The 20,572-nt window shown below is 45.8% G+C and overlaps 1 protein-coding gene across 2 annotated transcripts in view; it reads right to left on the reverse strand.

Annotated features, from left to right (window-relative positions):
* The window catches only part of LOC139267278 (histone deacetylase 2), a 93,337-nt gene that overhangs the window by 24,402 nt on the left and 48,363 nt on the right, over positions 1 to 20,572 (reverse strand). For both annotated transcript variants that reach the window (XM_070885332.1, XM_070885331.1), the window contains 2 exons: positions 20,372 to 20,446; positions 20,106 to 20,244 (listed from right to left, as the gene is read on the reverse strand). In XM_070885332.1, coding sequence (XP_070741433.1) covers positions 20,106 to 20,244; positions 20,372 to 20,446 — 214 coding nt within the window. The remainder of the gene's footprint in view (positions 1 to 20,105; positions 20,245 to 20,371; positions 20,447 to 20,572) is intronic.

Here is a 20,572-nt window from a genome sequence, read left to right on the forward strand (position 1 = left end):
GGCACAATGGGCCAAATAGCCTCCTTCTGTGATTCTAAGAAAAAGAAAGGTAGCCCAGGAGGAGACAGTGAGCTCAAGCTCAAGAAAGGGGGGGCGAAGAGGGAGAAGAAAGGATGGGAGGGGCGGGGTCAGAAATTAGGAAGCAGGTTTAGGATAAAGGTGGTAACCTCTGGATCCCTCCCAACCATGAGCTACAATAGCAATGCACCGTCATTAAGGGAGATCAATACATGCCTAAAGGGGCAATGTCAGGAAGAGGGTTTCCATTTTATGGGGTATTGGCATCAGCTCTGGGGAAAATGGGAGCTATTGTACAAGGATAGGCTACATTAGAACAGGAAGGGAGCTAAGAAAATTGGCAAAATGCATAAATAGGAAAGTGAAGTCATTTAAACGAGGAAGGAAAGGGAGCAGGGTAAAATAAAAACAGTTAGAACAGGCAGGTAGAGAATGTAGAATTTGATGAGGCTAATAATGAATAGCATGCATAATAAATAAATGGAGTAGAGGCAGTAATTCAGATCGACACATATAGGGGCCGAAATTGCCCCCCTCTAAGCTCCATTACTGCCTCCAAGAGGCGGGAATGGAGCGGCGAGACCTTATTGACCGGGGGCAGATGGATGGATTGACCCGTCCGAAATTGCCCCCAGGCCGGAAGTAGTGTGAACGGATTACTGCACCGCCTGTTTTTCCGCCGCATAGGGCTTGCGCCGACCCCTGAACAACCAGCAGCGACCCCCTTTCCAACCCCCATGCGGAATTGCCCCGTGGGAGTGGCGCCACTGACAGCTTTCCCCAGTGGGGAGCTGTGTGTGGCTGGGCGGCATGTCCGCCCTTAAAGGGGAGGTTACACTGGTGGCAACTCCATGTTATTTTTTATTGTCGGCCAACTGCCAGGTCGGGCCGACAATTATGCCCACAGGTTCAGCCGGGCCGTCAACAGGCAGCCTGGCACCTCCTCTTGGGTGCCAGGCCACTAGTCCAGCCGAAACCCTCCCTGGTGGCCCAGTGGACATAACTAAAAACTTTGCAGAGTTCGCAGCGGCCCTCCCCTTTAACTGAAGGAGAGGGATGTTGTGATGCGTAAGCGTGGCGCTGATGACTGGTTGGGGCAGCCGGCCCACTGCTAGGGCACTTCCACCCCGCAACCGCCCGGAATACTGACTAGGGCGGAGAAAAACTTTTAAAAATGGAATGTGCGCCGCGTTTGGGGTGGGGCTCAATTTCAGCCCAATAGAGTTATAAACAGGAAAAGACAGAGATAAAGCAATGACTTGAGAGCTTCAACAAAAAAATGGAACAGGATTACCATTACATATGTATAATAAAAATATGAAGCGTATGTACTGCAATGTGGGAAATAAACTAGGGGAATTGGAAGCAATTAGATTTAATAGCACTAACGGAAACTTGGCTGCAAGCTGTACAGGAGTGGAAAATACACATATCGGGTAACAATGGGACAGATTTTGTGATGGGTAAAATGGCGTATTCTTATACTGCTTTTGAAATTGACCTCAAGTTTGGGATTTCTGCATGAGCTTGCACACATGTACTGGTTCTCACATCTGTCAAGAGGAAACTTGACGCTTCCACTGATTAGAGCACCAAGCCCACGTGATCCCAGGTACACTTCCGCTTCTGGGCTCCGTGGGCCATTACACTGCCCTCGAGCAGAGAGTAAGCTCGCGAACGAGGGTCCACATCAGGTTATTTTTTACATTCTATTCGGATGCCAGCGGTGTACTCTGTAGGTACGCCACTGACAGCAAAATTTACCCCAAGATTTTTTTTTAGGAGAGACAGAATAGGTAAGATAGAAGTGGTAACATTGGTGAAGGAAGGAATACATGCTGTAGATAGGATTGATAAATGAAAAAAAGGAAGAACTTGCATTTATATAATGCATTTCATAACCTCAGGATGTCCCAAAGTGCTTTACAGCCAATGAAACATAGAAATTAGGTGCAGGAGCAGACCATTCGGCCCTTTGAGCCTGCACCGCAAATGTTACCAGGAGTGGGGTTTAGTCACTGTTGTAATATAGGTTCAGTAGAGGGAGGTGGCTGTTTTAAGATGTTGGTTCAGAGATAAATGTTGCCCAGGACACTGGGAGAAACCTGCTGCTCTTCTTCAAATAGTGCCATGGGATCTTTTATGTCCACCTAAGAGGGTAGACAGGGCCTGGGTTTAACATCACATCCGGAAGACACCTTTTCAGATAGTGCAGCACTTCAATACTGAAATGATGTACGCAAAAAGGAGATAAAAAGTCAATATAGTTCGAGATTAAAGATTAAAAAAGGGGTTGTTACATTAGTGGGGTGTATAACGGTCCCCCAATTGTTGGAGGGAATTTAAAAAAAAAATTGTTCCTGGAATGTGGGCGTTGCTGGCAAGGCCAGCATTTATTGCCCATCCCCAATTGTCCTCGAAGGTGGTGGTGAGCCGCATTTTTGAACTGCTGCAGTCAGTGTGGTGAAGGTACTCCCATAGTGCTGTTAGGGAGGGAGTTCTAGGATTTTGACCCAGCGACAAAGGAATGGCGATACATTTCCAAGTCAGCACGGTGTGTGGAAGAGGAAATCTATAGACACTTCAGGAAGAAGAGTAGGAACAAATTATTGTTCTACAAGGTTTTAATTATCCACTCATCGATTGGGACAGAGGGAATTAGCAAAGAAAAGGTGTGCAATTTCTAAAGTGTGTACAGGATGCCTTCTTCAAGCAGTATGTTCATATGTCCATGAAGCGAGAGGCATTGCTCGATCTAGTTAAGAGTAACAAAAAAGATCCGGTAGATGAGTTAAATGTGTGTGAGCACCTCAGGAGTGGTGATCATAATATGAAATGCTTTAAGGACCAAATAGAAAGGGTGGTAGTAATAACAAGGGCACCAGATTGAAATAGGATTGATTTTAGAAAGATGAGGACTGAGCTAGCCAAGGTGAGACAGAAAGGAAAATTGACACAGGAATGTAGATTAACAATGGGATAGTTTTAAAAAGATTGAAAAGCTGCAGAATACATACCTACCATTAAAAAGACGACGACTTCAAATTTCAGGATGCTGTGGATAAATAAAGAGGTTAGAAACAAACTAAAATTGAAGAGGGCATATGGGATCTACAGATATAAAAATGAGTGAATACAAAAATATAAAGAAATAGGTTAAGAGATGGATAAGAAGAGGGAATATGAAGACAGAATCTTACAATATTAGAAAGAACAGTAAAGTATTCTACAAATGTATCAGTAAAAAGAGAATCATCAAATATGAGGCGGGACCTGAGAGAAGATAAACAGAAAGCGGCAGGGATATCTAACAAGCATTTCGTTTTAATGTTCATAAAAGGAAAGGATATTGGGGTGGAGGTAAACCACAAACTGGTTAAAAGTGAGATGAGAAATATTAGAAAGAAAAATATTGGAGATGTTATGCAAGCTAAAAGAGTACCAAGTTCTGGAACCTGAGAATCCTGAGAGGCCCTAGGTGTATTGAGAATGGTCAATTACTAAATATCTAGATGAAGAAAAAATAATTCAAAGCAGCCAACATGGATTTCAGAAAGGAAGATTGTGTTTGACAAAGATAAAAGCTCTTTTAAAGATAGTATGATGAATGGGAGAAACGCAGTGGATGTGGTGTCCATGGATTTTCAGAAAGCCTTCGGCAAGGTACTACACAGGAGAATATTGGAGAAGATTGAGAGGCATGGGATTAAGGCAAGGGGAGCAAATTGAATTAAAAACTGGTTGGAAGGGAAGACACAGTAGGACTTAAGGGCAATTATTCAGAGTGTTCCAGAGGGTACACTTCTGGGACAGATCCTTCTCAAGGCTTATGTCAATGATTTGGATATAGGGCTAGAGGGAGTGGTATCCAAACTTATACACTATACTTAAATAGGAGACATAGTAAATAGTTGTGAAGATCAAAGGAAGCTGCAAAGGGATATTGATAAGTAGGGATATGGGAACAGGGTGGGCCCATGGGACAAGAACAACTGCTCACATGAAGTTTTCAAGTTAATACGGGACGAGATAGGATAGGTGGAGAGAAACATTTCCGCTGGTTGGGGATTCGAGGACGAGGGGGGATAGTCCAAAAATTAGAGCCAGACCTTCCAGAAGTAAAATTAGGAAACACTGTCACAAACAAAGGGTGACTGAAGTTTGGAATTCTCTTCTGCAAACCACAATTGATGCAAGGTCAATTGTTAATTTTAAATCCGAGATGGATAGCTTTATCTTAACCAGAGGTATGAAGGGATATGGGCTCAAGGCGGGTATATGAATTTAGGTCGCAAATCAGCCATTCTCTCATTGAATGGTGGAACAGGCTTGAGGATATCAATGGCCTATTCCTGTTCCTATGATAAACACCAGCATGGACTGAGTGGGCCAATGACCCGTTTCATCTTGTACTTCTTTACAATTTTATGCCTCTACTGTAAGAATAAGTGTATATTAATGACAGAATTGATATGGAACGTATATAATAAAGGTGAATTGTGTGAGCCCAAATTTCCCCAGTCGCTTAGAGCGGCGTAGTTAGACGTAGTGCGTCGACTATGTGGTGGCAAAAACGTGCCGACAACTTACCAGAATAATTTGGCCGCTCCTGGATCCCTGTGGTCCCGTGGTGTGGCACTGCAAAATCTGCAGGGGGCGGAGATTGGGTCGCATTTGCTCAACGCAGCTGGTGGGGAGGCGGGGCTTGAGCCCAGCGTGTCTTCGAGTGCCGGCAGGGGTACGCATGTCCGTTTGTGCTTGCGCGCATGCGCAAAGGGCCAGGAACCTTGGCAATCAGCCATTTAAAGGGAGAGTGTCCTCAGTGCATCAGCAGCATTGGCAGTGGGCCATATTGGAAGGCAAGCTGTTAATATTGATTTTTTGGGTGGCTGAGGGAGTGGAAAGGAGTGCTGCATAGGTGCATGCAAGGTGAGAACTGTGTTACCCAAGTGTGAAGAAACTAGTCACTGTCATTGAGGACAGATGGCAGGAGTTGAATATCAGTAAGAGTGGTCCCACAAAAGTTCCACCCAAAGAAATGAGGACACGCTGGAACCTAGTTGCAAAATTCTCCACAGGAGTGAATATCACAAGAATTGGAAGCCAGCGTAAAATTAAATGGCGGGATATTGGTCAAGTAGTGAGTGTATTATCTTGAGTTTTAAATAGAATTGCAATTGTTACTGTGATCATCTGTATATGTACCATCCATAAACAGCTCACCATGTGGCAAAAATTATATTTTCAGCTTTGCAGAAGAAACTGGCCGACAACAAAAGGGAGAGAACTAGAACAGGAGGGGGGGCCTCCAAATCTGCACCAACTATCACCCCTGGAAGAGGGTTTCTGTCTTGCTGAGTCGTACCTGCAGAAAAAGAATCAGCTCTGCACAAGCTGGGCCCACTCGCAAGGGTGAGGGTCAATGATGAAAATGCATCGTTGCCCTTCAAATCAACCTGCTGACTGGCCTGCTACATGTGAGACTACTCATTCCACCCATCCTGCCCCCTCCTGTGCTGCTAACCATTTGACTGATCTGTTGCATTTTGCAGAAGACGACGACAATCCTGAACATCAACAAGATCATCCAGATGCGTGCGCTCCATAGAAACATAGAAAATAGGTGCAGGAGTAGGCCATTCGGCCCTTCGAGCCTGCACCGCCATTCAATGAGTTCATGGCTGAACATGCAACTTCAGTACCCCATTCCTGCTTTCTCGCCATACCCCTTGATCCCCCTAGTAGTAAGGACTTCATCTAACTCTTTTTTGAATATATTTAGTGAATTGGCCTCAACAACTTTCTGTGGTAGAGAATTCCACAGGTTCACCACTCCCTGGGTGAAGAAGTTTCTCCTCATCTCGGTCCTAAATGGCTTACCCCTTATCCTGAGGCTGTGACCCCTGGTTCTGGACTTCCCCAACATTAGGAACATTCTTCCTGCATCTAACCTGTCTGAACCCATCAGAATTTTAAACGTTTCTATGAGGTCCCCTCTCATTCTTCTGAACTCCAGTGAATACAAGCCCAGTTGATCCAGTCTTTCTTGATAGGTCAGTCCCGCCATCCCGGGAATCAGTCTGGTGAACTTTCGCTGCACTCCCTCAATAGCAAGACCAAGGCTGGTGGGGGTAGGAGGGGTCCATGGATCTGTGTTCACGGGAGAATGCTGATCGTAATATGGATCAGTCCATGGTACAGGGCATCACTTTGCCAGACATCTCCATGAGCTCTGCCACGACAGTCCTTGGTTTCACACCTTCCGAGGTTGCGGGTGCCAGTGGCGGTGGTGGAATGCAGGTTGGTACATCCAGGGCCACACCGTCCCTGCCTGCGCCTCGCACTGGAGGGGTGCCGCTAGGCAGACCCACGGCGAGGGGGAAGGAGAAGCCGACCAGTCTCTCCTGAGATGCAGCCTTCATCAGATGTACATCAGGTTATGTCATTGGGTGAGGAGACCAATGCCCTTACCCGATCACTCGTGGCCACTGTCAGTGGGGTGCGTGATGAGGTTGCGACACTGTTGGGAGAAATATCAGCACTGAGACGGAAAATGAGGGTGGGTATGTCAGAGGTAGTGCAAACGATGGCAGATGCCATGAGGGAGCTGGCTGCTGCAATAAGGGTACACAGGCCTGACAATCAAATGCCACTCTCACTGCAATCCCCACACAGCCTCTGTTGAGACCCAAGCCGGGCCCCCAGCCCCCCTCTACCACCATCACCACCCCTATGAGGAAGTGCACATTCCCCGATATGTGGGTGAGAGATGGGTGCAGCCTTTCTCTGCTGTTGTTCTTGTTGTTGTTCTGGAAGTGCATTGTAAACTTTCCAATAAAAGATTTTTTGCATCAAAACTGAATCATGTTCCATTATCACCACACAACATTTAGGAACAACTATAAAAAAAAAACATCCCTCACCCCTACAGTCATGCATGCCTGCCGCCCCTAGCCCTGGCCGAAGGGCAAGGCAGGACTGCTCTATTTTCAGCAGCTGATTTATCTTTCATTTATTTTTGATGATGTCGTGAAGATATTGCGCTGATGCTGTTAAGGTGTTTAGTGCTTTAGAATCCTCTAACTCACCTCCCCCTCCGCCCCCCATTTCTGGCTACCTACACTGATTTCTTAAAGGTAGGCAAGGTTTTTCTGTGCCTACAAAAGTGGTCACACAGACTGGCCTAAGTTAGTTTGGAGTAACCTTTAGCTGGCCAAAGTTGCTTCTGTGGCCAAAACAGGCATCAGTGGCTAGTCACGCCCCCTTTTGGAGAGAAAAACGAAACTAAAAAAAAACCCAACTAACTGACTTACACAGGAGCAAATTAAATGGGGAAATTTGCGATTTTTAAGTTACTCCAAAAAAAGCGGGAAAACTCCTGGGGAAATTTGAGCCCTGTATGTATAAATGTCGAAAGTGCAGATTTTACAGACAGGCTGCGGTTTGAACTCGAGACAAAATGGATACTTCCAAGTTCAAGTGTGCTCTTCTGGGCGTAGCTTAAGGAACAAAAGGAACATGACTTGCGGGGTGGGCAGGCCCATCAAAGCTCACCAAACTAGAAAAGGTGCTAATGGGAAAACGATTAACCTAATCAAGGAACGGTTCCAATTCCTGCAGTCACATGTGTGAGGAAAGCCAATAAAGAACTGCCCTGGAACCAAGACTCAATCCCCAATCCTGGGGCTTTACCAACTTATGTTGAGACAATGGACCCTATGAGAATAAAAAGGCAAGCGCAAAGCATGTTCTCTCTCTCTCTTTGATGAGCACGCGGCGAAGCAGGAAGCCTCCTTCTACAGAACCAGAAGCAAGGAAGGCGGCCACGTGCTTTGCTGGACTCGGAGGGAATTGTAAATCTGTGTAAATCTAAACTCATTACCTTACCTGTTGTAATTAAGTAGAGCCCCGTAGGATACTAATAGACTGCTGTTATGTTCGATAGGCTACGTGCTTATGTGTGTTTAATAAATTTATTCCAAATTGTTTTAAAAGAATTGGTCTTGCTGTCAATTTAATGCCAGAGATTTAGAAATCTTACAAAATTGGGGACTCGTCCGGGATCTGGCGAGACGGCTTTAGATAATTCTTTTAAACAACTGGATATCTCAGAAGTTGTGATTCTAACCTGTGTTATGAAGTTTAAAACTATAAACTGCTAAACGGATCGGGAGAGTTGCATTTTAGAGGCAGTTGTCTCGGTAGCTGGAACTGTTTAAGGTGAGATCCACCAATAGTTACATTCAAAAGACACAGGATGAAGGGATCGTGACGTACAAAAAGCCAGCAAACGATGTAGCTGTAGCTGATCAAATATACAAAATATACGAAAAGGTGTCCTAAGGGACTTACAAGTGTTACGGACATGATGCATCTGTAAGGGGCACGTTGCATCTGTAAGGGCCAACATGCATCCTTTGGGGAGCTCGTGGCATTTATCCGTGAGAGAATAGATGAGGGAAAGCTAAGGCCCAAACAGACAAATGGTCCCTTGGCATTCGGGACACATTAGTTCTTCATCTCTGAGCACAGTAATGAGGCAGGATGCAAAAGAGATTCGAAATTTATGGGAAGAGATATAAGATTTAAAAGAATTACAAGTAAGAGAGATTTGGCTAAAAGAGAGATTCAAAGTATAAAAGAACACAAAGGCGGCGGCATCCAGCTTGTTCGGCAGTTAAAGGAGGGAGAAATCCAGCATTTGAGACAAGAAATCGATCAATTAAGCCATAGTATTAAACAATTAGAAAGAGGGACCAAACAGGCACCTTTGTTGCTACAGCAACAAAGTCTCTCAAATTTAATTGCTGCAGCAAACAAAAACAGATTAGAGTTCAAGAAATACAAATTGGAAAACTTGAGGCTCTGGCAGGAGGTAGAAGATGCGAGAGGGATGTTAAGGGAAGCAATTAAGAGGCCACATAGGGAGGCAGACCGCTCCCGGTGCCAACTAGAAGTAGCGCAGCTAAAGAGTAAGTTAGGGCAGCAGCAGGCCCTGGTATCCGCAGATACACAGGAAGCCACAACAGAAGGGGACAAGGGGAAGACAGATTGAGAAGAGAAAGGCAATCAGTATAATCCCTAGGAGGGTGGCGAAGGATGGGATACCTTGGAGACACAAGGGCCAATCGTAGCAGTAGTAATTACTACTTTACGGCGTAATGTGCATGGTCACATCACCAATAACCATACCGACTCACGGCCCATATCTGGTACTGACACCACGGCGGGTAGCCACGAGTTGGGGCCCATTAATGATGGGGATGACCCACTAAGAGTTAAAAGGAGGTAGGCAGATTTCAGCAGGGGTCACCCTGAGTTAGAAGAGGGAGACTTAACACGAGTAATTCTCGTGGCCTGTTCCACTTCTCTAAAAAATAATCTGCCAGACCCAATCCTCCAGCATGGCACAGCGATCGTTGCAGTCGTGACCGAGATCCTAAACCATTTAGGGATCTGAAACTTAAACTTAGTGGCTATGCTTAGTCAGACCAAACAGCGCCCAGATGAGACCCTTAGAGCCTTCAGTAATCACTTGTACAATATCTATGAATGCACCCGCAAATGCTGCAGCAAAAAAGAATCAGGAACAATTTAAATCGATGTTCCTGACCCAACTCTACTCTTTAGCTAAAACCATCCTGGGCATAGCCATGAGGCCTGATCAGCTGACAGATATAGAGACCAACGCTCAAAAAGCCTGGGAGATGGTAAAAGACCAGTTAAAGGTAAAGTCACCACCCACCGTAAAGAAACCAGTGTCAGTGATGGAGGGATCTAGGTACTAGCCCTTTAGGGGACAGTGCTTTAATTGTAAGAAGGTCACCTAACAAAAGACTGCAGCAGACCCAGACGGGCACCAGACCACGGTGCAACGCATATATACCTCGCGAGGGACGAACCCAAACCCTCTGGGATGGAACAACAATTGGCTCAGTTAATTACCCTTCTAAAGAAGGACGAATCCAAGCCCTCTGGGACAGATCAACGATTGGACCAGTTAATAACCCTCATGAAAGTCCAAATTGCCACCGGGGGGGGGAGAGAAAGAGATGCAAAATCATTTACCAGTGCACGCAATCGTCAATGCACACCCATTGAAGGGACCCCTCCAAGGATCCACCCTATGAAGGGGTCCAGCCCCCAAAGATTGGTCGGAAGTGGGATTCTGATGTGATGGTAGCAGGAGACCAGTAGTCCTTGTTGTCTTAAAAGGGGGCTGGCAACAGATTATGCTTATCTATACTGGCTCAGCCTTTACCATCATCCATACCCCATACCCTGAACGCCATGCTATTTTTCCATGCAGCTATGCCCAGCGTGGTTTTAACTAAAGGGTTTCTGGCCATTAAAAAGAGTTTAATGGTGATACAACTACCGCATATATAGGGAAGGCCACTGAACTTCAGTTGGGAGGCATCACCTGTAAGGTACCAGCGCCAATGCTGATGACCACCCCTGACAGAAGGGGAATTTTAGGGACTGATTGTTGTCAGTATGGCGGGGTAATAATTACAATTGGGACTGTGTTTCGATGGGATTGCGAAATAATGCGAGAATGATAGAAATTTCAGATGCTCATTCGGTTTTTGCTATTAAAAAGCCACCTAAGTATGACTATCTGAAGAGCGAAAATGAAGCTGTGGCAAAGCTATTTCAGGATCATCTACTGGTGTTCGCCACGTGCAAGCACGATTGTGGAAAAATAGCAGGCGAAGAGTCCATTGAGGGACCCCCCCACTCATTCACTAAACAGTACATCATCCCAAGGGAGAGTCACCCTTACATCCGAGACACCATAAAATCCCTAGTTGAGCAGGGGGTGTTCTTAGGACAGGCACTTTCACGACCAATTCACCCACATGGCCAGTTAAAAAGCCTGATATCAGCTGGCGACTGACTATTGATTACAAAAAGTTAAATTCTGTAATACCAGCCGGCTCACCGGTAGTAAGAGAAGATCCCAAATATTATCTCAAATTCCTGCTTGTTCCAAGTACTTCTCGACCCTCGACATCACCAATGGATTCTGGAGTATCCCTATTAAAAGGGAAGACCAGTACAAATTCACGTTCACATTTGAGGACCAGAGCTACACCTGGACATACTTGTCTCAGGGGTTCCACAATGCCCCCATGATCTTCCACAAAAGAATGGCTGCAGTTTTGAAAGATTTTTCGCGCCCTACCTGCGTGCTACAGTATGTAGACGACCTACTGCTGGCAATCGATAGCATGGAGGAGCATTTGCACAAACTGTTGACACTGTTGGTCAGGCGGGATAAAAGATGAATCTCCGTAAGGCTCAATTGGTAAAAGAACGTGTCACCTTTCCAGGAGTGTCCATTTCTCCAGAGGGATCATCCTGACTCTCTCAAGGTGGAGATAATACAGTGTCCGCCATTGCCCACTTCCAAAACAGCCCTATGATCATTCTTGGGTTTGGTGGGATACCAAAGGAACTTTATCCTCAGCTTTGCAGAGTGCGCAAACCCCCTGCATGATTTGATAAAACTGCAGGATGATGACATATGCCCTGCATGGACTGATGCTCACACCCAATCCGTAGCTAAATAAAAAACTGCAGTGATACAGGCCACATGTCTGATTCCTCCGGATCTCACGCAGCCCTTTAATTTAGTGATCGAGGCCACAGAACAAAGCCTCACTGCAGTTCTGTGCCGAATGCGAGCTAATCGACTATAGCCCATTGCATATGCGTCTCGAATCATGTACCGTCTTCTGGTCGGTACATCACTACTTTTATTACTGGGTTACAGGCTACCATCCTGCACAGCGCTCACACACCTCTGAACCTACTGATGAAACCTGGAGATTCGCTTGTTTCCTCGCAGCGCCTCAGCAAATGGACATTGGAATTTATGGAAAGAGACAGTGATATCATTTCCAAACCCACCACATTGCTGCCACAATTTCTGATCTGAGGGGGATCCGCATGAATGTCCGTTACCCTTGATTAACTTCGAGATGCATCTTGTGCAGAAAGAGTCCATACAGGAAGCCCCAGATGTCTACATCGATGGGTCCTCATATCACATCGAGACGTCCCCCCCCATACCGGGTATGCTGTGGTATTGCCAAAGAGAACCATCCAGCGAAAATGCAACTGACAGTCCTTACAATATGCAGAAATTGTCGCACTTCGAATCGCTGTGAAGGAAACCTCAGATAGATCCGTGAATATTTGGTCAGATAGTGCCTATGCTATAAACACCATGCTCTCCTTGCCCCTATAACCACAAAAATGACTATTGTGTAATAGATGGTAGGGCCCTAGTCCATGGGCCCTGGTTACACCTGCGCTGGCCATACCTTAAAAAGTGATCCCAGCCCTGCTTCATAGGAAAGGTAGCAGCCCACAGAAAAAGGGGTCCACATAGTGAGGGAAATTCCAGAGCAGCGAAGGATGCTGCAATTGATGGGGAGATAGAGGATATAGTTGTTGAGCCCTGCAATGCTGTTAGCAAGGGCTCCCCAACAGATCACCTAGATTTAAAATCCCTGCAGGAGCAATACTGGCCATATGCCATTTGTAAGCGCCTGGGACGAAGAAGGCAAACCCCTTCCTCAACCAACAGCCTGGGCTCCAATACCATACTAGCCACTGCCCCTGACTCAGCGGAGCAGTTGCTGATGTTAAAAAGATAACCAAACGCCTGCCCGATGTGTGTGTTCCACCAGAGATGGGTCAGGAACTGCTCTCCCTCTTTCACTCCCACCCCACGGCAGAGCACTATTCGGCCCTGGTAACCTTCTATAAGGTTGCATCCACAGCTTGGTGGCCTTCCATGAGGGAAACAATTGACCAATATGTGGCACGTTGCCTACCGTGCCTGCAGTACAATCCTCTCACATGCACTAACCAAGCCTTGCTTCAAAGCGCGCCCCCACCTCAAGGGCCATGGACTCACCTCCAGATAAGAGTTCACTGGGCCACTTCCACGGGCGCAAGGCAATTTTCAGCATGCCCTAGTGGTGGTGGATCAATTCACTAAATGGATTGAAGTGTTCCCCTGCCGCTCCAACACCGCAATCACGACAGCCAAAACATTATTAAATCATGTGTTTTGTAGGTGGGGAGTACCAGTACAAGTGGACAGTGATCAAGGTTCGCACTTTAACCAGTAATATTTTTACCCACCTGCAGGAAATGTTGGGGATAAAACACAAACTACATATTGATCACCACCCTCAGTCATCCTCAGGGGTCGAAAAGGGGAACAGGACCCTCAAGTTAATGTTAACAAAATTGTACGTGGACCACCCCACTCAATGGGCTAACATGCTGCCAATGTGCTTAATGGCAATGAGGTCCACACCTCATAAAACAACACGGGTTTCCCCATATCAGGCCATGTTGGGGGAACTCATCAGAACGCCAGGCCAGCTAACACTAACAGGGATGAGTCCCCTGACAATATGTAGTTCCAAGTGGCTGAAGCAAGCGATAGATCACACCGATCAGATCAATCGATTTGTGGCCACCAATTTGGGGAAGTCAAAAAGACAAATTAAAAGGTAGTTTGACAAGAAAGTTCATCCCTTTGAATATCAGGTGGGGGACTCCGTAATTATTCCAAATTATGGGAAAAAGAAGCATGCCTTTGAACCCAGGTGGTGGGGACCGCGTACGATTATAGACCGACTAAACTCCGCGGTTGATTTGATTCAGTTACTGGGGAAAAAGGGTGTTAAGTACAAGAAATGGTATCACATTAATCAGTTTAAAAACTGCCAAAGAATAAACACTACACTGATCTTGTCTCCCACAGAACCATGTTACGGTTCCTTATGATTGTCGGGACGATACTCGCCACGACCGAAGCCGAAGGAAGATGGGGAAGCGGGAGCTGCAGCATGACTTACGAATGTCATGGGTATGCTTTGAGTAGCGACGGTGCACTGGAAATACGGGAAGGGGAAGGTCTCCGCTGGAGATGTTATTGTACTATAGTGAATCCCCTATATGTGGCGTACACCTTACAAGGTGGGGACCGAATCAGGCCCAGTATGCGTATTCGAGTCACGGGCATACTGCGTAACCAACAATGCCAAGACGATGAGGCATGGGAGTCAGGAGTGCCCCATTAAGACGCCCACCTTTTGTTTCATGCCAACCGCCCCGACTGTACTGGGCTGCTACCAATAAGCATTCATAACATCACCGACCTCAGAGTAGAGTTTCTGGAACAAGCAGAAGCCCTGAGAGCAGTGGATAACATTGGCCATCAACTTTCCCCTCTAAGTTTCCACCTCACAGAAACATTTAATACAGATGAGACAGAACTGTGCCATAAACAGCAGAGCTATACCAACCTCCACCAACCTGTCAACCGCGAGGGTCTAAAAAGTAGGACCTCAAAAGTAGTAATCTCAGGATTGCTACCAGTGCCACGTGCTAGTCAGAGTAGGAATCGCAGGAGAGCTCAGATGAATACGTGGCTTGAGGAGTGGTGCAGAAGGGAGGGATTCAAATTCCTGGGACATTGGAACCGGTTCTGGGGGAGGTGGGACCAGTACAAACCGGACGGTCTGCACCTTGGCAGGACCGGAACCAATGTCCTAGGGGGAGTGTTTGCTAGTGCTATCAGGGAGGTGTTAAACTAATATGGCAGGGGGATGGAAACCTATGCAGGGAGACAGAGGGAAGTAGAATGGGGGGTTGAAGCAAAAGATAGAAAGAAGAAAAGTAAAAGTGGAGGGCAGAGAAACCCTCGGCAAAAAGCAAAAAGGGCCACATTACAGCAAAATTCTAAAGGGGCAAAGTGTGTTAGAAAGACAAGCCTGAAGGCTCGGTGCCTCAATGCGAGGAGTATTCGGAATAAGGTGGACGAATTAACTGCGCAGATAGCAGTTAATGGGTATGATGTAATTGGCATCACGGAGACATGGCTCCAGGTTGACCAAGGCTGGGTACTCAACATCCCCTCTAAGTTTCCACCTCACAGAACCATTTAATTCAACATTTAGAAAGGATAGACAGAAAGGAAAATGAGGCAAGGTGGCATTGCTGATTAAAGAGGAAATTAATGCAAGAGTAAGAAAGGACATTAGCTTGGATGATGTGGAATCGGTATGGGTGGAGCTACGGAATACCAAGGGGTAGAAAACGCTAGTGAGAGCTGTGTACAGACCACCAAACAGTAGTAGTATGGTTGGGGACAGCATCAAACAAGAAATTAGGGATGCATGCAATAAAGGTACAGCAGTTATCATGGGTGACTTTAATCTACATATTGATTGGGCTAACCAAACTAGTAGCAATGCGGTGGAGGAGAATTTCCTGGCGTGTATTAGGGATGGTTTTCTAGACCAATATGTCGAGGAACCAACCACAGAGCTGGCCATCCTCGATTGGGTGATGTGTAATGAGAAAGGACTAATTAGCAATCTTTTTGTGCGAGGCCCCTTAGGGAAGAGTGACCATAACATGGTATAATTCTTTATTAGGATGGAGTGACACAGTTAATTCAGAAACAAGGGTCCTGAACTTAAGGAAAGGTAACTTCGATGGGTTGAGGCGTGAATTGGCTAGAATAGACTGGCAAATTATACTTAAAAGGTTGACGGTGGATAGGCAAAGGCAAACATTTAAAGATCACATGGATGAACTTCAGCAATTGTACATCCCTGTCTGCAGTAAAAATAAAAGGGGGAAGGTGGCTCAACCGTGGCTGACAAGAGAAATTAAGGATAGTGTTAAATCCAAGAGGCATATAAATTGGCCAGAAAAAGCAACAAACCTGAGGACTGGGGGAAATTTTGAATTCAGCAGAGGAGGACAAAGGGTTTAATTAAGAGGGGGGAAATAGAGTACGAGAAGCAGCTTGCCAGGAACATAAAAACTGACTGCAAAAGCTTCTATAAGATACGTGAAGAGAAAAAGATTAGTGAAGACAAACGTAGGTCCCGTACAGTCAGATTCAGGTGAATTTATAATGGGGAACAAAGAAATGGCAGACCAGTTGAAGAAATACTTTGGTTCTGTCTTCACGAAGGAAGACACAAATAACCTTCCGGAAGTACTAGGGGACCGAGGGTCTAGTGAGAAGGAGGAACTAAAGGATATCCTTATGAGGCTGGAAATTGTGTTAGGGAAATTGATGGGATTGAAGGCCGATAAATCCCCGGGGCCTGATAGTCTGCATCCCAGAGTACTGAAGGAAGTGGCCCTAGAAATAGTGGATGAATTGGGGATCATTTTCCAAAAGTCTATCGACTCTGGATCAGTTCCTATGGACTGAAGGGTAGCTAATGTACCACCACTTTTTAAAAAGGGAGGGAGAGAGAAAGCGGGTAATTATAGACCGGTTAGCCTGACATCAGTAGTGGGGAAAATGTTGGAATCAATTATTAAGGATGAAATAGCAGCGCATTTGGAAAGCAGTGACAGGATCAGTCCAAGTCAGCATGGATTTATGAAGGGGAAATCATGCTTGACAAATCTTCTGGAATTTTTTGAGGATACAACTAGTAGAATGGACAAGGGAGAACCAGTGGATGTGGTGTATTTGGACTTTCAAAAGGCTTTTGACAAGGTCCCATACAAGAGATTGGTGTGCAAAATCAAAGCACATGGTATTGGGGGTAATATACTGACAAGGATAGAGAACTGGTTGGCAGACAGGAAGCAGAGTCAGGATAAACGGGTCCTTTTCAGAATGGCAGGCAGTGAATAGTGGAGTGCCGCACTCTACAATACACATCAATGATTTGGATGAAGGAACTGAGTGTAATATCTCCATGACACTAAACTGGGTGGCGATGTGAGCTGTGAGGGGGATGCTAGGAGGCTGCAGGGTGACTTGGACAGGTTAGGTGAGTGGGCAAATGCATGGCAGATGCAGTATAATGTGGATAAATGTGAGGTTATCCACTATGGGGGCAAAAACGCGAAGACAGAATATTATCTGAATGGTGGCAGATTAGGAAAACGGGAGGTGTAATGAGACCTGGGTGTCATGGTTCATCAGTCATTGAAAGTTTGGCATACAGGTACACCAGGCGGTAAAGAAGACAAATGGTATGTTGGCCTTCATAGCTCGGGGATTTGAGTATAGGAGCAGGGAGGTCTTACTGCAGTTGTACAGGGCCTCACCTGGAATATTGTGTTCAGTTTTTGTCTCCTAATCTGAGGAAGGACATTCTTGCTATTGAGGTAGTGTAGTGAAGGTTCACTGGACTGATTCCCGGGATGGCAGGACTGACATATGAGGAGAGACTGGATCAACTGGGCCTTTATTCATTGGAGTTTAGAAGGATGAGAGGGCATCTCATAGAAACATATAAGATTCTGACGGGACGGGACAGGTTAGATGCAGGTAGAATGTTCCCGATTTTGGGCAAGTCCAGAACCAGGGGACACAGTCTTAGGATAAGAGGTAGGCCATTTAGGACTGAGATGAGGAGAAACCTCTTCACTCAGAGAGTTGTTAACCTGTGGAATTCCCTGGCGCAGAGAGTTGTTGATGCCAGTTCATTGGATATATTCAAGAGGGAGTTAGATATGGCCCTTACGGCTAAGGGGATCAAGGAGTATGGAGAGAAAGCAGGAAAGGGGTACTGAGGGAATGATCAGCCATGATCTTATTGAATGGTGGTGCAGGCTCGAAGGGTCTACTCCTGCACCTATTTTCTATGTTTCTATGAGTGTCCCCCTCCCATTTCGGATGCCCCCAAAAGTTCGTCACCATCCTCCGCCTGCTCCACAACAACATGCAGGCCAAGATCCTTACCAACGGATCCATCACAGACCCAATTCACATCCGGTCAAACAGGGCTGCGTCATCTCCCCAATCCTCTTCTCAATCTTTCTCACCGCCATGCTCCACCTCACAGTCAATAAGCTCCCGCTGGAGTAGAACTAAACGACAGAACTAGTTGGAACCTGTTGAACCTGCGCCATCTCCAGGCCAGATCCAAGACCACCCCAACTTCTGTCATTGAGCTATAGTACCCGGACGACACCTGCGTCTGCGCACATAGAGGCCGCACTCCAGGACATAGTCTACGTATTTATTGAGGCGTACGAAAGCATGGGCCTTACGCTAAACATTCGTAAGTCAAAGGTCCTCCACCAACTTGTCCTCACCTCACAGCACTGCCCCCCCAGTCATCAAGATCCACGGCACGACCCTGGACCACTTCCCATATCTCGGGAGCCTCCTATCAATAAGAGCAGGCATCGATGACGAGATCCAACACCGCCTTCAGTGTGCCAGTGCAGCCTTTGGTCGCCTAAGGAAGAGTGTTTTAAGACCAGACCCTCCAAACTGCCACCAAGCTCATGGTCTACAGTAATACCTGCCCTCCTGTATGGCTCAGAGACATGGACCACGTGCAGTAGACACCTCAAGTTGCTGGAGAAATATCACCAACGATGTCTCCGCAAGATCCTACAAATCCCCTGGGAGGACAGGCGCACCAACATCAGCGTCCTCACTCAGGCTAACATCCCCAGCATTGAAGCACTGACCACAGTTGATCAGCTCTGCTGGGCAGGCCACATAGTCCGAATGTCAGACACAAGGCTCCCAAAGCAAGTGCTGTACTTGGAGCTCCTTCATGGCAAACGAACCAAAGGTGGGCAGTGCAAACGCTACAAGGACACTCTCAAAGCCTCCCTGATAAAGTGCAACATACCCACTGACACCCGGGAGTCCCTGGCCCAAGACCGCCCTAAGTGGAGGAAGTGCATCCGAGCACCTCGAGTCTCAACGCCGAGAGCATGCAGAAATCAAGCGCAGACAGCGGAAAGAACCTGCGGCAAACCAGCCCCATCCACCCCTTCCCTCAACGACCATCTGTCCCACCTGTGACAGAGTCTGTGGCTCTCGTGTTGGACTGTTCGACCACCAAAGAACTGACTTTAGGGGTGGAAGCAAGTCTTCCTCGATTCCGAGGGACTGCCTATGATGATGACAAAAGCTAGGAGTCAGCCCATGGTGGGAAAGAGTGTATAATGTAGGACAACATCCCTAGCTCAGGACCCTCTCAATGTTTATGATACTAGCACAAGCCATAATTGTAGTGGTGGGGATTATCATAAGCTGCTACCTGAGAAAACTCCTTAGAAAACTGAACTACCATATGCAAGCCTTGAGAAATAAACCAAATGAGGGGTGAATAAGGATATTTCCCCCTCAAGGCGGGGAATTTGTAAGAATAAAAGTGTACATTAATGAAAAAATTGACATGGAATGTATGTAATAAAGGTGAATTGTGTGTATGTACAAATGTCGAAAGTGTAGATTTTACAGGCAGGCTGCGGTTTGAACACGAGACAAAACAGATACTTCCAAGTTCATGTTTCCTCTTCTGGGCATAGCTTAAGGAACAAAAGGAACATGACTTGCGAGGTGGGCAGGCCCATCAAAGCTCACCAAACTAGAAAAGGTGTTAATGGGAAAACGATTAACCTAAACAAGGAGCTGTTCCAATTCCTGCAGTCACATGTGTGAGGAAATCCAATAAAGAACTACTCTGGAACCAAGACCCAATCCTGGGGCTTTCCCAACTTATGTTGAGACAATGGACCCTATGACACTAAAAAGGCAAGCGCAAAGCATGTTCTCTCTCTCGCTCTTTGATTGCTATGCGGCGAAGCAGGAAGCCTCCCTCTACAGAACCAGAAGCAAAGAAGGCGGCCTCATGCTTTGCTGGACTCTTAAGAAAGTATATATCTATAACTCATTAACTTACCCGTTGTAATTAAGTAGAGTTCGTAGGATACTAACAGACTGCTGTTGTGTTCGGTAGGCTGCGTGCATGTGTGTGCGTTTAATAAACATTCCAAATTGCTTTAAAATTGGTCTTGCTGTCAATTTAATGCCAGAGGTTTAGAAATCTTACACTACCTATCAATTTAAAAAATATAAAATATTGTACAGGTGCCATCTTCAGAAAATTTAGGATTGTGTCAAGTTAGACATAATTCTCCCTTAAGTGATATTACTACATCGAACATTCTACTGATTATTTGTACAGTGGGACTGCACTGTAGTTCTACAGAATAAGCCAAATAAAGTCAGTTACTGCCCTTAAAAAGACAATAACTGTTTTACTTACTTCAGCAATTCAAGGATGGCGAGAACAATATCATTAACATAACAAAAACCTGATGCCTCAGATTTCTTGGCATGGTGAAGACCTCCAGCCCAGTTGACTGCAATGTCAGTCTGTTGCCTATTGAGTTTTACTGCTGCAGCTGTATAGAAGAGGAAAATTAAAATTACTTTGACTTACTCAGTAGAAATTTTACTTGCAATAAAATTTGCGGTAAATTACAGCTGTCAATGCAAAAGTGCATGCCCAGAAATCTTGCAAAAACTCACCCACTGAACCTCCTGTTGATAACTGACAAAATTCAAACATTCCATCAAATACAGGACAATCCTCTCCAACATTAACTGTCGAAATAAAAACAATTAAAAGATTAATTCACTAGATTGATTTTGTATAATTGTTAACCAATCTGTCACTGGGTACTAACAGTAGAAACTGCTTTTAAACCAATAAGCCTCGATGATATATGG

The sequence above is a fragment of the Pristiophorus japonicus genome, chromosome 7 (assembly GCF_044704955.1).
Source record: "Pristiophorus japonicus isolate sPriJap1 chromosome 7, sPriJap1.hap1, whole genome shotgun sequence".
NCBI lineage: Eukaryota > Metazoa > Chordata > Chondrichthyes > Pristiophoridae > Pristiophorus > Pristiophorus japonicus.